Below are 17,336 nucleotides of genomic sequence, written 5' to 3'. Positions count from 1 at the left end.
TAAAAATTTATATACCATATTAAAAAAAATGAGAATGTTGCAATTGGTTTGGTCAAAACACCCTAATTTTACTTTCCAACTTTACCCTCAACTTTTTATTTTTCCCATTGTATTTATTGTCATTGAAAAATAATTATGAAAAACATAAAATGAAGAAAACAATATAAATTACAAAAAAAAGAAAAGAAATACATAGAAAAATTACAAAAAATATAGAAAATCATAGAAATTTCCGCACCATACTAAAAAATGAGAATGTTGCAATTGGTTTGGTCAAAACACCCTGATTTTACTTTCCAACTTTACCCTTAACTTTTTTATTTTTCCCATTGTATATAAGCCATTGCAAAATCATTATGAAAAAACACATAAAATGAAGAAAATAATATAAATTACAAAAAAAACAAAGAAAATAGAGAAATTTTACAAAAAAAAATATAGAAAATCGTAAAAATTGAAGAAAAAACATAAATTACCAAAAACAAAGAAAAACCATAAATTACAGAAAAAATGAACAAAAGTTATAGAATAAAATAAAAGTTTATATCTACTACCATATATAAAAAAAATGAGAATGGTTCAATTAGTGTGGTCGAAAGACCTTGATTTTTCATACTAATTCTACCCCTTAGTTTTTTGGTTATTCCGACATATCCCAATTCTATATGAGGGTGCATGATAGTTGTTGGCAAAAAAAACCATTGGCTTTTCTAAAAGAAATTGAGTGGGTTAGGTACTTAGGTTTGGGTTGAGCTTTAACCCAACCCACTTGACCCATCAACCCACTAATGACCCATTTTGGATTCGACCCAAACCTAACATAACCGAACCCATTAATTTTTCACATAATACATAAATTCTAGAAAATATGACCATAAAAAATGCATAATATATAAATAAAGATATAAAATGTAGAAAAAAAACATAAATTAAAGAAACTAATATAAATTAACAAAAACAAAGAAATACGCAGAAAATTTACAAAAAATGTAGAAAATCATAAAAATGATGAAAAATAACAAAAACTAAAAAAACAAAGAAAACTATACATTATAGAAAAATGAAAATATAGAAATTTTATTCCATAGTCCCTAGACATGTTTGTCAATTAGGCCCAGGTCTTATAAGGGCATTTGGCCACTAGGACTATATGTTGTCATGTGTGTGGTTGTTAAATAGGGCCTACAACTCATGCCCTTAACCGTATGCAACACTGTGACACATTATGAATTGTTCGAGTGTTTTATTCTTGAACAAATGTGCGGAGGTGCTTAACATGCCTAGAAGGTGTTTGCATACATGTTACTTTATTAGTTGGTTGATAAATTTTGCTTTCAACTAATTTCTTTATCTCCTCTTAGTTAAAAAGTAAGAAGAAAATGTTTTTAGGATTAAATGTAAGTTATTTAATAGTCATTTTAGATAATGGTTTCTGCTATTCAATGGTTACTTGTGTAAATTAACATAATAGCTTTATTTACTTCTGACCATTAATAGTAATTATTTTATAGGTTTTAGGTTATTACAAAAGATAGGATATCATTTAAGAGTGGCATCTCCTATTCTCCATAGATTTTGTGTTTCATTGAGATGAATTGTATGTATATATAATGTTGTTGAATGTAATTTTATCATTAATTTGGTGCATTAATTTTCAATCTAATGCATTTGCAACCAACATTATATGCATATTATAAAATTTAGATCTTGACATTTTGTAAGGATAGTCTTTTTTATGTATTATATAATTGTCTTAGGACTTGAATGGTATGTGAACTTTCATCTATGCCCATGATATAAAAGCATAGTCAAACATCACCAATAATATCAAATACCCCATGCATCACATGGGCCATTCCAGTAGTAATAATAACAAAAACTTTTGTATCTTAACAAAGAAAACTTCTTCAAGAGGTGGTTAAATGACAACTAGTTGTGTGATTCACCATGTAGATGTGGCTATCACTTGGAACCTGGTGTTGAAGGTGAAACTATGCATTGTAGGTACAAACTCATTGGCTACTTTCTTAAGGCTGTGTTTGTTAGTAAAATTAGGGGTGTTCATTAAAAACCAAAAAGTTTAACTGAACCGACAAATTTGAACAAAAAATTCCAGTTAACTGAACCAATAGGTTTGGTTTCAACTCAGTATGTTAAAAAATTTGAAGGTATTGGCTTGGTTTTGGTTAATTAATATGAATTATGTATTATATATATATAATTTATATTTTATATTATTTATATATCATAAATAAATAAATAAATAGATATGCATTATATATAGATATATTTATTTATAGTATATATTATAAATATAAAAAAACCAAAGAACGACCAATCAAAAACCAAACCGATCAATCAGTTAACCATTGGTTTTGGTTTGATTTTGATTCACGGTTTTTTAAAAATTGGTTGTATCAGTTCAGTTTGGAAAATAGGCCCACAGTTAGGTTGGGCACCCCTACGTAAAACGAAACTCATTTCTATTGGCGTTTGGAAGTTTGAATGGGAACAAGCTTTTGTGGCCTGCATGCTGATGGTCATCTAACTGATATGGTAGTGGTAAGCATCACATTTGAAAAGGTTCCAACGGTTCACTAAAATATTAAACTCATGGCATTGAACTCCATCGATTGAGTTCTACATCGATCAAGTTTACACCGAAAACAAATGCAGCCTTAGCCAATTTCAGTACATGTATGTTTTTTACTTGGGAGAAGGCCGAAAGGGGAAAGGCGCACTCCAGCAAAAGGAAAATTAAAAGTTTCCTGGAAATCCATTATCATATTCCTGGCAGAAGTATGTATGAGAGTAGAAGTACTAATGGTGGAGGAATCAAAATGAAGAACAGGAAACCACAGGAGATCTAACTGCAAACAACAACAATAGGCAAGCCTTTTACAAATAGTAGCTTCCTGCTTGTGATGGTTTCAACCCACATATTTAACTCACAATCTAAAATGCTTGCAGGACAAATTTGCATTTCCAGAATAAAACAGCAATAGAAATTTGCTCAAAGAGAAGTCGGAACAATTTTGCCCGAGCAGGTCCCAAATCCTACGTTGTAGCCATTCCCCTGCATTTGATTCAATTTCCAAGAGTTACACATCAAGAAGGAAAAAAATGTTAATGCATTACTTTAAGATATTTATATTCCATTTAACCATATAAGATACTAGAGATATGAAGATTCCATAAATGTGTTGCATAAGTATGGGGATGTGTGGATCACCAGTTCATGGAATAAGGGTGGTTTTGCTAGATTAAACACTCCAGATGTTAACAGAGAAAGAAACAGAAGAAGAAAAAAAAGAAGAGAGGAGTTCTTTCAATTGATAACCCAAAATAGCTACATTGTCTGCCAGTTAAACATGCACTACTGCTAAATCAGAATTCAAGCTTCAAAAAAGGCCATGGAAAAAAAATGCCAAAGGTTAGGACCATATCTAGTCTACCTCTTCCAAGACCCCTCATATAGCTGGGAGCCTGGGACCAACATTGGGTAATGGCCTTTTTGTTTCTACCCCTTGCATGATCAAATATAGACCCTTTTTCTTTTTTCTTTTCTTTTTTTGGGGTGGGGGGGTAAATTCAAATTTAGAGTTTACTTTTCTATGCACAAAAAGAAATGAAGGAGAAGGATTTGGCAGATGAGGCTGTGGTTGGAAGTCTCACAACTTAAATGGTCAAGAATGCATGCAATGCTGAGAGGAAGCTAATTCATTGTGCATGTTTCCATGATTCACGAAGAATATAATCACATCAAATTCCAAGAAAAACAGAAAAAGATAAATGTTAGGAAGAACCTTGCAATAGCCGGTAAGAATGACTTCATCACCATCTTCTAAAAACTTGCGAGTTAAACCATTTAGAGAAAGTGGCTTTTGCCCATTCCATGTTAACTCTAGCAGACATCCGAGGGATTCTGGTTCCTGTAAGAAAATTAAATGGTTGCATAGAACAATCAAACAGCATAAGGAAAACGTTCCACAGGGTAAAGAAGTATGATAAGATACAATTATACAGAATTGAACTACATCTACTATGCTCCCTAATATTCCATTTTACATAATAAATGTAAATCCATACAGGTCCACTTATGGTTCCTGTTCCAAGAATATCCCCAGGCCTGAGGTTGCAACCATTGATTGTGTGATGTGCAAGTTGTTGAGTCACTGTCCAATATCTAATTCACAAGATAGAAGAGTTAGAGATGTTGTGCTTGATATGACTCTAGCACAGTTTAAATCAAAATAATACATGAACTATGAAATTAGATGTTGTACTTCTTGTAGGAATATGATTGACCAATTAGCAGAATATATGAAAGAATGCAGTTCAACAGTATAATTTTCTTTCAGTACTTTAAGAATAAATAAACTTATATGGATGGTTGAGCAAGGCCCATTAGATATCTCTTTCCTATATGGACAGTAAGGTGATGACAGATAAAAATACCGAGTATAAGGAGCTTATATGGCCAACATCAGCATAGAGTACACCTATACCAACCTAAATGCATCACTAATGATTTCTAATCAAATGGGTGGTTGGTCCATGTCCAACTGATATAGTCATATGTAATAAAGCAATGTAAAATTAAAGTTCAGATAAAGCTAGAGTATGTTTAATCTCAAACTCCTTACAGGTGTTTGAAGTTACTCTTGGTTACAATTGATGAATGCTCCTGTCCAGCAGGCTTTATCCAAACCTGTCAGCACAAAGCAATATAACCATCACAGTTCATTAAGGTAAAAGCTAGAGCATTATATTAGAAATGTGAAAATATTTTTATTGGATAGTCCAGACGGGCCTGAACCTAATAAGGTCTATCATACTGATTACTAAAATTGCAAGAAAATAAGCCTAAAATCTTGATTAATGACAGAGGGAAAGGATGAGTAATCAAGTATAAGAATACACAGAAGCAGCTATACACTACCTCTAGAGAAATGTCATAGTTCTTGGATTTCTTTTCAGCCAAGTATGGCAATGGATGGGGTTCCTGCAATTTATAGCAGTTTACTTAAATAGAAGGAATCCAATGGAAGAATATAAGGCTATAATTTTAATGGTTTTGGGTACTGAAATAACTAAGTGATGAATTACTTGTTTGGGTGCATCACAGGCGAAAGGTTCCAGAGCATCTAGAGTCACAATCCAAGGAGATATTGTTGTACCTGCAAGCATCCGAGATGGATAGGTTTTCAGCCCTCAAAATCAAAGATAGAAAACACAAAAGTAACTAAGTAATGCAAGAGCGTAGGCCCTAACCCTGACATATCCTAGCTTTCTATAGAATGTAATGGAACTCAAACAAAAAGTTGAAATTAGATTCTCACCAAAACTCTTCCCTAGAAAAGGACCAAGTGGCACGTATTCCCATGCCTGGATATCCCTAGCTGCCAAAACCAACAAATAACCAGTAAATTATTCATAATTAAGCATAACAAGTAATTTCCATCTGTAATAACAAAAATAGTAATTACCACTCCAGTCATTCATCAGTACAAGACCAAAGATATGATCTGCTGCCTCATTAACATCCACAGGTTTTCCCAATTGGTTTCCTGGACCAACAACAACAGCCTGTAACCAAGATAAGAATGAAAATTAAAAAAAAAAAAAAAGAAAGAAAAAGTAGGAAATGCCTCTCTAATCAATTGAATTTCTAGATGGTGGCATTGACAGCATAAAATGAGTCTTTAATTGAACCATGAAAGAACTGGAATTAACTGAGGTTCTGCCGCTCTTATACAGCTATGTATTTGTATTCACATATAAAAAAGAAATCAAGCAAGAATATCTTTCACCAAATAAAAATCTAACCATTTCTAGCTCAAAATCCAGCTTCTGTGAAGGTCCAAAATATGGTGGAGAATTGCCAATAGGATGACCTTGACCTCTGACAAAAGATAAAGAATAATATGATATGAAAAACTCTAAGATGAGCAACTAAAATATACAGAAATTAGTTCAACAAACCACATATTTTAATATGATGGATGATTAACGGTATGAAACTACCAGATAACCAGGTCCAAAAAAGGTTCCTAACTTGTTAGAAAACTTGGGATTTCAATCTCTACCTTGAAAGTAAATGGCTATGCAAAGTAGGAAGCTGAGAATTTCTTAGTTATACCATGCATATTAACTCTATCGATTATCAAAATGGTCCTAAACTAATCAGATAATTGATATGATTGGGAAGCTATTATAGTTTGTTTTATTTAGTAAACGGTCTTTCAGTGTGACCCGATGCTTGAAAGATTAGAAATTCAAGGCCAACTCCTAAGTAGTGAAATATCTAAAGAAAACTTTCATACCTTGGTCTGATAATATCAGTTTCTGAGATAACAATTGATGATGCACGTCCATGATATGCAATGGGGAGATGGAAACTGAAAAGCATAGACTAAGATTATCAACTAATAGGAAAATTAGATTCAGATATGATGAATAGAAGTTCAATGGTAAAAAAGAGTAGTGAACAAGACATGGAATAGCTGCAAAATTCAGATCTATATGGAAGTAAAACAATCAATTTCTTGTTTTTATTTTCCATCTTAACAATTTCGACAGAGCTTTATGCACCCTACATCATTGGCGAATGCTGATGTATCCAGGAAACTACTTGTCACAATTGAAGGTGCTATAGAACATTATGTAAAAAAAAATTACTACCCTTGGTCGGTCTTATCAATACTAACTGCATAAACTACATACTTCTTTACCATTCCAATTATGATACATTTCATTTTTTTTTTTTGAAAATGATACATTTCAAAATAATTCAATGACTCGTGATCAGGAAATCAAAATAAAACTGTAAAAGAAACAAGCACTCCCCAATACCATTAGGTATAAATGATTGAACAGCTAAATTATAATGCACTTGTATAACTTTTTCAGCTAGGGGTGCAACTTGGGCAGGCTTGGGTTAGTTAGGCTTTGACAAAATTTGAATGGGCCTGGCCCGAAGACCTGAGCCCAATGCAGTGTAAAATGCTTAGGCCAACCCGAGTTGCACCCCTATTTTCAGCTATACTTCTGCATCCTTGTGTAGCAACCATTTGTATATTCATCACTGCCAATGGACCATTCATCATCCCATCTCCCCTGTCTGTTCCACGGAGAAAATAAGGAAAACGGAAAAAGAAAATTTGGGGCGGATGATTGAGTAAGCAACCTTATGACAATTGCACAACATGATATAATCACACCACGCAAATCATCCCCATTAATTATTTGAGAGAACGAATCATTCATATTTCTCATATAAGCTTCAAAAGCAGAGATTACCAGTTCAGTGGAATTGGATTCTTTGGTCCAAGAAAAATGGTTCCACAATTCTTCGCATGATGCATGGAGCAAAAGAAGTCTGTATAATCTCCTATGACAGTAGGCAGAAGCATTTCCACCTTGTTCTGTTCATCATAGTACAACAAAACATGAATAGCTTACAAAATTAAATGGTAGATTCAGAGGATTGGAGTTAGCAAACCATTGGAAAAAGCGCTTTCTCCCTTAAACTGCCATTGTCACGTAATGTTGGCTCATCAGCTGCATTGGAGAATACTTGCTAATAAATTAACTGTTACAGTATGAGTTTCTACACAAGAATCTTTGAACAATCCAGGTATTTCCCTTTAGTTGCCCGTGACAAACTCCAACGTTCCATTGTCAGTTTCATGTGGATCGTGACAAAATTTCAGTTTAATATTTGGGTATCAGGTAAAAGTTGTAGCTTTACAGATAGTCTTAAACAATGGGAAATTCCTAATTGGGGTGCAAATCATTGAATCAGAGAAAAAAGAGGACAATAGCCTCTGTGTGTGTGTGGAGGGGGGGGGGGGGGGGGGATAACTTGAGCTTTGGATGCAAATAAAGGGGAGACCCATAGCCTTTGCATTTCTATTTAACAAATAGAAAGATAAAACGTACAGGACAATAGCCTTTGGATTGTCGCGCGAGCCTCCTTCCACGCAGGTCGTCCCATCCCCACGAACTTGTTTAGAGAAGGCTGGTCGCATGGCATAATGCGCGTTAATATTCTAAATCACATCTGAAAAAATTCGAAATTTTGACCAAAAAAAGAACGGTACATAGTACAATTTTTTTTTATGAACAGAGACGCAAAAGAAGTGATCAGTAGTATCAGAGAACAGTAGTAAAGAGAAAGCTACAGTGGAGGAAGACACTTCATTTGTATACCCAGACCATTATCGAACTAGAAAATCTGCATGGTTGTTAGAGACTTAAGAGAATCACTAATTCTGTGCTGCTAACCACCGCATAACTCCACTAAATGTAAATTAAAAAAAAAAAAAAAAGCTTGCAACCGGAATAAGCGAAGGAAACTAAGGGTCCGTTTGGTTTACAGTCGGAATCTGAATTAAAATCTCTTACAATTGGAATTATAATAGTCTATTCCATAGTCTGATTGGTTCAGACAGGCGGCCAGGAATCAGAATGGGAATTGGAATGGGATTACATTCCCGGAATGTCATTCCACCAAGAACGGAAGGCCCATTCCTATTTCGATTCCAGACCTCTATTGCCTCGAATCAACGGGCCCTAAAGTTAGACGAACCTGAAGGAAGCAATCGGAGTTCTTGAGGATCGGTCCGTCGAAAAGACCAGCATTAGCGATGGCGGAAAGATCGAACACGAAGTCACCGATGGCGACGGCGGGACGAGCTTCTCCGCGATGGTGGGGCTTGAAAACGCCGTAGGGAAGATTTTGGATTGGGAAATGCGAGTCAGGATGAACGTCAATGAATGATTTAAGCGCCATTACTTGTTGAAGTCGAAGTTATCAGTTCTGAAGCAGCTTGGAATTGGATTAAGCCACGAGGTTTGAGTGTCGACTATGGAGTTTTATCGGGGCAGAGCCGAATTTGTAGTAGACATTCGTCAGGAAGAGACAAAGAGCCTGGTGACCCGGAATTTGAAAAAGGGTTAGTCTCAAATGTGGCAACTTGCATGAGGTATTGAGGTAGTTAGAGGTAAACGCATGGTTAGTTGTCATCTACTCTTCCAACGTTAGACGATGACCATGACCAGCTTGTGCTTTTTCCCACGTGGCTAAATGATACCAAATAGTAATAGTACGATTAGTGAATGACACGTATTAAATACGGACTAACTAAATGCGCGTATAATTAGTTTGGAGTTTATTAATCAATTATCAAAAATTAAATTAAAAAAAAAAGTAATATGGATCTTGGACTCTTGTATTCTGACCTATTTTATTTGAAACTCACTACTAATGTAAGTTTTTTTAATTTGATTTAAGATATTAAACGAGATTTTATTAGTAAATAATAACCCACTTTATTTGGTATTTACTATTTATCTAATAAATTTATTTTGAGTTATTTCTTTTTAAATGTTAAATTAGGCTGCTTACTTAAAAGTTAAATCAAGTTTACAATTAATAAAATATTTTCTTTATTAATAACGATCATAATTCTAACTATTAATGAGTATTGACAATAATTGTAAACTTCAAACTAAATTAAGTAATAATATACTCTTATTATGTATGTACTTAATCTGTATATATTAAGTAAATAATTTGTTATAATTAATTTCTTTGGTTAATTAATGAAATAATAATTGCTTTTATAATAATAGTATTAATTATAATAATAGCATTAATTATAATTACTTATAATAATAATAATAATAATGTAAATAATAAACACTAATTGTATATGTATAAAATAATTAATATAAATATAAAATGATTATATCCCAATTAATAATTAACATTACTAAAATACTTATTAATTAACATTCCGAAGTAATAATTATCATTATTATAAATAAGGAATTAATTATCAGTAAGTAATTATAATCAGTAATTAATTTTTATCAGAAATCATTATTATTAGTAATAATTAATTATAATTATTGATAATAATAATATAATTAATTATTTCATGTAACTGTGTGAATTATAATTTCTGGTAATAATTCTAATGTAAATAATTAACATTATATATTTATTTTCAAAATAATTAATATGATTTAATATAAATATAAATGATTAATTTTGAATTATTAATTACCATTATGAAAATCATTAATTAATTATTATTTTGAATTAATAATGAGCAATATTATCAGTAGTTAAGTATTAGCAGTAATTATTATAAGAAATATTATCAATGAGTTATTATTATTAGTAATTAATACCTGGAATTAATTAATTAGAAGTCATTAGTTATTATTAGTACCCATCTCTTTCAAAAAGTTGACTCATCATCATCGTCATCATCAATGACAACTTGATAAATACATAATTTGATAAAAATACGTGAATATCATTAATTTATTTTCTTATCTTCCGGAAAACTGAATAAGAGAAAAATAAAAGGGTTAGCATTGCACATGAAAAATTATTTGGATTTTGCAAAAAAAAATATTGAACATAAAAAACCAATTATTCAAAAATAAGGTCGTTAACTAAAGAGTAATTAAAATTATTCAATAACTAATAACTTTAAGAAATTAAAATTAATAATTAATTATCCATCCGAATTAAAAAAGGTAATGTCAACAAATAATTTTAAGTAATTAAAATTTTTTAATAATAATCAGTATTATTAATAGATTAATAATATATTAATAATTACAAAATGAATAATAATAATAATAATAATAATATTATTATTATTATTATTATTATTATTATAATTATGACTAGCACCATGTCGTAACAAATGTTGGGCCCACACGGCACGACCCAAGTGCAACCGACAAATAGTGCGAGCCGTCTCGGGCCGGTCTTCCCTCTGTTGGGATATTTTGGGGGTCGTGTCGTAGAGGCACATCCAATGGGATTTAGTTTCGTGGATTTTGGAATGGGGAAAAATCATCCAATGGGATTTTGATTCCCATCGACCAACTCTCCCATGTTCTTTTTCAAGATTTAGGTGGGACCCATAGTAAAATGCCTTTCCCTTGGGTATCACTTACTTGGGAAAGTGTTACCCTTCTCCCACTTGGAAAGTTAAAGTGAGGAATAAATGCTCAAAATATAATATATCAAAAATGCCCATTAAAAAAATATAATTCAAAAAGCATGGACTTGGACCCAAGGGTAAAAATGACAAGACAGGAAAATTAACCACTTGCCTAGGAAAGTGGGTGAGGCAAAATAACATAAGGAAGTTGAAAAGTCACATTTACTCAGATAAATTTAACAAAAAAAAAAAGGGTAAATACACTTACCTAGGTAAATGTTTCCTAGGAAGCACTTACCCGGGTAAATGACCTCTTTCTAAATGAGCAAGGCCTAAGTATTAACACTTTCTCCAAACGATTGAATGGTTACCCGTGCCTGAAACACAATCTTCATGTTGTATTCCAATTCCATTAGGCTGTTTGGTTGCAGTGCAATTTTATTTGCACTAGTACAAATGCATGAGTGTGCAAATTAAAAAAAAAATGCAAATTCTTGTTTTGGGTTTTTTTTTATTCTGCTTCATGTCTTAATTGACTTCATTTTTAATGCAATCAAACAAAATAAGCTAAAATTTGAAACAAAAATAGGTCAAAATTTACACTCAAATTATTTGCACTGCCATAGTGCAAATTTAATTGCATTGCAACCAAACGTAGCCTTAGGGATTATCCCAATAACCGATGCAAAGAGCATTAATGGCTTAACGCCCAATGACACCAAATTATCTTTGGCGATAATTGATAACCTAACATGGTTTTTAAAACCGACCCGGTGACCAAACCGGTCAAGGTCCAGTTACCGGTTCGAACAGTCTGACCGTTTAACCCAAACGGTTGGCCCGTTCTGACAAAAAAATAAAAAAATTTGAAAATTTGAAAAACGGTCAAAACCATTCGAATGGTTTGAACAGTTAACCAACCGGTCCAACAGTTTGTTGACCAAAATCAATGATTTTGGGGAAAAACAGAACCGGTTAGGTGACCGGTTCCCGTTTTTCCAGTCCGGTCCAGTTTTGAAAACCATGCTTATTTATTTATTTGATGGCATAGATAACCCACCTCTCTTAAGCAGTTAATATATGATGTAAGTATGTAAGACATTTAACTATATGCGCAAACCATTAAAATACAGTGTTGTAGTTGTAGTATAAATCTGATAAAGGTCATCACTAGTTAAAAGATTTGATTAAAGAAAAAAAAGAAAGAGGTCTGGATACAACTATGAATACATCGATTTGAAGCCTTCTGCTAAAGCAACCACCTTAGTAGACAACTTTGGTTGCAGTTTCGACACAGCTTCACGAATGTCCTATAATTGACAAAGGCATCTGTTAGATTTTTTGATGGAAGAGCAAGGTGGAAAATTCGTCCAGTCCTATGCTAAAAGCACAGAGTGTTGGTTTCATGGAGGAGCTACACCATTCAAAAAGACCCACTTCCTGAGATTCCAATTACCAATCCTCTCGAATGAAAGCAACCACCCAAACTTTCGTTACAGATTGGGGGCAACAAATACGCCCAATAGACATTTGCGAAAGTTTGGGAACATCTGATCAGGTTGACAATTGGACATGGGATCCATCAAAATGGTGGGCCATTCCTTTGCATATGACTGACTATACAGGGTATGTCACAGCCAATGCATTGGCATAATATCAACAACTAAGAAAGGAAACCTAGATTTCTCCATCTGAAAAAGGCAATAGTTATTGAGGACTTGGTTCATTACCTCAATTTTGTACCGGGAAGAGAAGTGAGTGAGCAAAATTACTTTGTTCCGGATCCATTGAGCATTTTCAATAATCTACATCATTAACAACCCCATGTTTCAGAATAACAGAAAAACTAACATGATGAAAAAAGTTGCGGTTAGATGGGTTCTGCAATTAGAAGTTCTCCAACTTGAACAGAAAAAAAAATGGCATTGAGCTGCTCTTCCTTCTATTATGCACACGGCACACATTTTGGGGTTGAGACTGAGTGACCAACCATAAGGTAGATATGGTGACTAAGAACTCAGGGTTGACAATTCTTTTTATAACCCCTTAAATCATGGGGTCTCAAACAACTTTTCTGTGTGCCACATGCTGGAGGAGTCCAGAAGACACCACCTTCCAGTCTTCCACAAGTTTTCTCTCCAGTTTATAGGTCCATAAAATGCACCTGTATGAAGGCAGGCTAATCAAGTATATGCATAAAAAAAGATAATTAAAGTTCTTTTCATTCAATGTTTCATGGACCTCAAACAAGTGAGTATGGCCATGCTGTCGTGCATGCTCAATGCTGATCTCTTCATCTAGGAAAGTTGCCTGTCAAAAGATAAGCACCATCATAAAAAATGTGGATTGAGTAGCACCAATTGAAAAAAAAAAAATAGTGTATTGAGTAGTTCATCAATGGGAAATAACAAGTTTGAATTCAGACATCTCAAAGACACTGGCTTGGTCACATATTAGATGCATTCCTAGACTTTAGATAGATAGCAGCTCATTTTACGGTCTATTTCCTTCTACTCAACTGGTTTCCATGGACTTTGTAACCTTCATAACACCATCTTATTCCAAGCAGAACCATCTAAATACGTGAAATAAACTGTAAAGCTCAATGGACTTTTAGCTTTCTTGTGTTCAGCTTCTGAAACACTGTTTCATGCTGAAATGTTTACAAATCTGTAAGTAATGCATGTAGAATTTTGATCTGACAAAAACTTGGGATCACCCAATACCCTGTCCTGTGGGAAGTTCATATAGTCTATCAATGGAAAGCTGTTTACATAGCACATATGCAAGATTATAACTTAATATCATAAAACAATTATATGACTATTACATGAATTACCTTCTTATGGTTGACTGCAAGAAGTATAGCAATACTCCACAGTACTAAAATTAAACTTGGATATACTCTTGGTGTAACTTTTTACTAAAGTCAGTATCCATAAATACCTGCTTTTAAGGTGTACAGCCCAGAACATAATTGATAGCTGCACATGTGGTTTTACATATTAATACTGAATTAACCATACTTTCACCAAGTTACATTGCATAGATGAGGTAGGCATCTTCTATTCCCCATCAATATTCTAATGCATTAAACAGAATGCAACTTGATATTTAGGTAAGACTAGCTTGAGCCACCATAGGAGCTTGTTGTGATCTTCTGGACCTTTTCCAATTCTTTTACTGATTAACCACATTAATGTGCCTCTTGTTCCTACATGGATGGAACTGCACAATTGCAATGCTTATGTTCTAGCTAGTTTTGTCTTTTCAGGTGTATATTTATGGTTGTCAAATTGAACACTCTTTGCCCAAGAAGATTATATATAGTTTTGCAGGAAAAAGAAAAAATAACAAAGTTGCCAAGCTGCTACCTCAGTTATAAGAATTTTTGCTCTCAGGGCATCAGCATTTCGTGGTTCAAGCATAAAATCAGATGTCGTATCACCCGTAAATGCCACCTCTGGAGACAATATGGTGTCTGTAATCTAACAAGGAAGTTCAAAGTCAAATAAGTCATAAAACCACATGATTAAACCCTAACAAATTATCCCTTTCTATCCTTCAATATAAAGCAAAATAGGTTGGTTCAGTGCTAAAGTTTGTAAAATTACAGACCTCGACACCAGAGTTTTTCAACTTCTCAATTTGTTTTCCTTTTAAATGAGCATACTTCTTCTTCAGCTTCTTCCTAATTGAGTATATGACATATCCCTGAACAGGCCAACAAATTGCATAGTGGATTCAGGGCAATCCCAGGTTTAAACACTTGGTAAATAGTAAAAACCATATGGTATAAATTCCAAACCAAAGTTTAATCTAATTGAAGAAATTACCTGGCTGGGTATGACATGGTGTGTTCTAAATGGTCTTACAACAAGATCGTTCCGTAATTCATATGTTTCCCCTGAAGTTGAACTGTAAAATGAAGCTTGAGAATGAAAAGAAACAGGAAATACAAACCAATAAAAAGAACCACATACCCACATCCAACGCCACCAAATCGAGTTTCAACTCCACTTGACTCATGGCCCTGTGAATGTCAAATAGCTTCTCCACGTCCTCTTTTATACATGGAGGCACAAATACTGTGGGAGGCTTCAAGCTATAGAGGCCACGAGTAGCAACATACATTGGAAGCCCGCCCTGCAGTGAATTTGATGTAAAATCCATTAGATTTTCAACTTGAACTGAACCACAACAGAATAAAGAGATATTTAGGAACTTGGTTTAATCCGAAATCCAAAGAATATATGAAAGTTAGCACATGCATATCTGTAAGAATTTACATGAAGAAGGGTGAAAAAGCTTACAATATGATCAAGATGAGCGTGGGTTATAAAGAGGAAATCCTGATGAACAGCCCTGGAAGGGCACCTTCCAATGTCGAAAGCGGCGTTTAATCTAGGAATTACGATACACGTCTCGTGCCCTCCAACAGAAATCCCCTCGATTAAGTACCCCTCAAGGTCGACGCCTCTGCGGTTAACCTCAGCTCTAGCCTTTCTGTATTCCTCTTCTTCAATTGCTCTGTCGATAGCAGAGAGGAAGCCAGAACCTTTGAAGGCACACAAACCCCGGCCATGACCACTTACTGAAATTTTCTGGCCTAATCTTTGAAACGAAGGGAAAGGGAATTTTCGGGAGGGTTCCGATGCGGGTTCGTGCAGTGGCAGTAGCGAAGGCATGTTTGAGGTCGCAATGCTCAAAGAAAACCGCATTTTCTTTTTCTAGATAAGGTTTTACACCAAAAAAGACCGAATAAAACAGAACCGCGGAGAAGTAGAGATTAGAGAGAGTTGCAGTTACAGACTTACAGTGTATGGCGTGTAAGGAGGTTGTGTGCGCGGAAGAAGGTGAGGTTTTGAAAGACAGGAACAGTTCCAGACTTCCCGAGTTACTGTTATCAATGGAGTTAGAAGTTAGAACCACGGAATCCTTGCAATATAAGCACTCGGGCAGGTGTGTTTTATTTTTTAAAGGTCATTTACTAAAACACCCATAGGTTTATTAAAACCTATGGGTTTTACTAAAATTCTCCCTATAATTTCCAACTATTTACTTAATCCACTTCTGTCCATAATCTTTTATATTAGTGATAGGGAAAATTTCAGCTTAGTACCCTATAGTTTGGGTTTAGTGGCATTTTGGTCTCTAAATTTTAAAATGCAATAATTTAGTATTTGAATTTTTAAAACGTGTTAATCTAGTATCTACCATTAACCTGCCATTAAGTGCTATATGAAAAGACACAAATACCCTTCAAGTGTCATTTAATTCTCTTTATCAACCATCTAAATATTAACAAAAAATGAACGGTCCCAAATCCTTGTTTCTTCTGTTCCAGAAAGTTGGGGTCACCAGAATGTCCATTGTGAATGGTTTATAAAGAAAATTAGATGACACTCAAATGGTATTTGTGTATTTTCAAATGTCACTTAACGGTTGGTTGATAGATACTGAATTGATACATTTTGAAAGTTCGAATACTGAGTTGTCACATTTTAAAGTTTAGAGACCAAAGTGGCACTAGGCCCACAGTAGGTATTAATGGGGATCCCTTATTGAATAAGGTCAAAATTATCAATTTTCACTTCAATCTAATTAAAGGTTAAGTGAGGGCCTCTCTCTCTCCTTCCCCTTTTACAACTCGTCTCAAATCTACCGAGTATCTGAGAGGTCTCACATTTGAGATCTGAGAGATACTCAGATCCACCGTCGTTGGTCAGAGCAAGGGTTTGTAAACCCTTATAGAGAGAAAGGGTCAGAGCAAGGGTGGCCTCAGCTCCTCCTTTCTCGTTCTAGCAGTCACCCTCTTCTCCCTTTCTCTCTCTTCCTCTCCTTTCTTTCTCACTTCTGTTAATCCGACAAGCTTTGCTCTACCATTTTCAGGAAAAGCAGTCTGTCTCTTGGTGGCTTTATCGCTGCATCCCGTATGGTAAAAAAACAAATATTCACATCTCTTACATTCATCTACTATTTAATGGCGAAATTGCTTACCATAAGAACATACCCTAGCTTAATCTTTTCCTCATGGCGCATAGTCTTTGCATTGACAGTAGTTACTGATTGAGCAGCAACGACGACACCTCCTGATGATATATTATCCCCTTGTGGCTCTCAATTCTAGTGCTTGGATTGCAGCAACGTCATTCTTATCGACCGGAATACCTCTCATTGTTACTGTCGTTGCTTTGAGTGCTTCCCCAATTGTTTTTCGGTCATGTTTGAATTGCCCCACCACCTGTAAGAGTAGCTTCTACTCGTTATTGGATCAAGTACAAAGACGTATTCTTAGTTTCCAGGGAACTTGTAGCCGAACCCGTCTCACCTCAAGATGTAGCCAAGGTGTAGTTGGTACTT

General features: G+C 34.4%; 2 protein-coding genes across 3 annotated transcripts; both read right to left on the bottom strand.

Annotated features, from left to right (window-relative positions):
- Positions 1-2,752: 2,752 nt before the first annotated feature.
- Positions 2,753-8,990, bottom strand: LOC148878391 (fumarylacetoacetase-like). Its single transcript, XM_088954076.1, has 14 exons — positions 8,594-8,990; positions 7,945-8,023; positions 7,505-7,563; positions 7,303-7,427; positions 6,327-6,401; positions 5,830-5,905; positions 5,490-5,589; positions 5,343-5,402; positions 5,110-5,180; positions 4,943-5,005; positions 4,647-4,711; positions 4,090-4,186; positions 3,807-3,932; positions 2,753-3,076 (listed from the first exon to the last, which is right to left on the bottom strand). The coding sequence occupies exons 1-14, from the start codon at positions 8,795-8,797 to the stop codon at positions 3,014-3,016; spliced, it is 1,263 nt and encodes a 420-aa protein (XP_088810202.1). The 5' UTR covers positions 8,798-8,990; the 3' UTR covers positions 2,753-3,013.
- Positions 8,991-12,052: 3,062 nt separating this feature from the next.
- On the bottom strand, positions 12,053-15,933 carry CPZ (Metallo-hydrolase/oxidoreductase superfamily protein). 2 transcript variants are annotated; one of them, XR_016102103.1, is made up of 8 exons: positions 15,287-15,927; positions 14,957-15,119; positions 14,810-14,880; positions 14,592-14,687; positions 14,348-14,461; positions 13,215-13,283; positions 12,704-13,137; positions 12,053-12,283 (listed from the first exon to the last, which is right to left on the bottom strand). XR_016102103.1 is itself a non-coding variant. In XM_088954061.1 (8 exons), exons 1-8 carry the CDS (start codon positions 15,692-15,694, stop codon positions 12,194-12,196), a joined length of 1,086 nt encoding a protein of 361 aa, XP_088810187.1. In that variant the 5' UTR covers positions 15,695-15,933; the 3' UTR covers positions 12,053-12,193. The 2 variants fall into 2 exon arrangements, 1 of the variants encoding a protein (XP_088810187.1); XM_088954061.1 differs by having other exon boundaries at positions 12,704-12,778; positions 15,287-15,933.
- Positions 15,934-17,336: the final 1,403 nt, after the last annotated feature.

Source organism: Nelumbo lutea, chromosome 1, assembly GCF_056320005.1.
Source record: "Nelumbo lutea isolate HS-2025 chromosome 1, American lotus-T2T, whole genome shotgun sequence".
NCBI lineage: Eukaryota > Viridiplantae > Streptophyta > Magnoliopsida > Proteales > Nelumbonaceae > Nelumbo > Nelumbo lutea.
The sequence above is the reverse complement of the archived record's forward strand: the minus strand, read 5'-3'. Positions and strand labels throughout refer to the sequence as shown.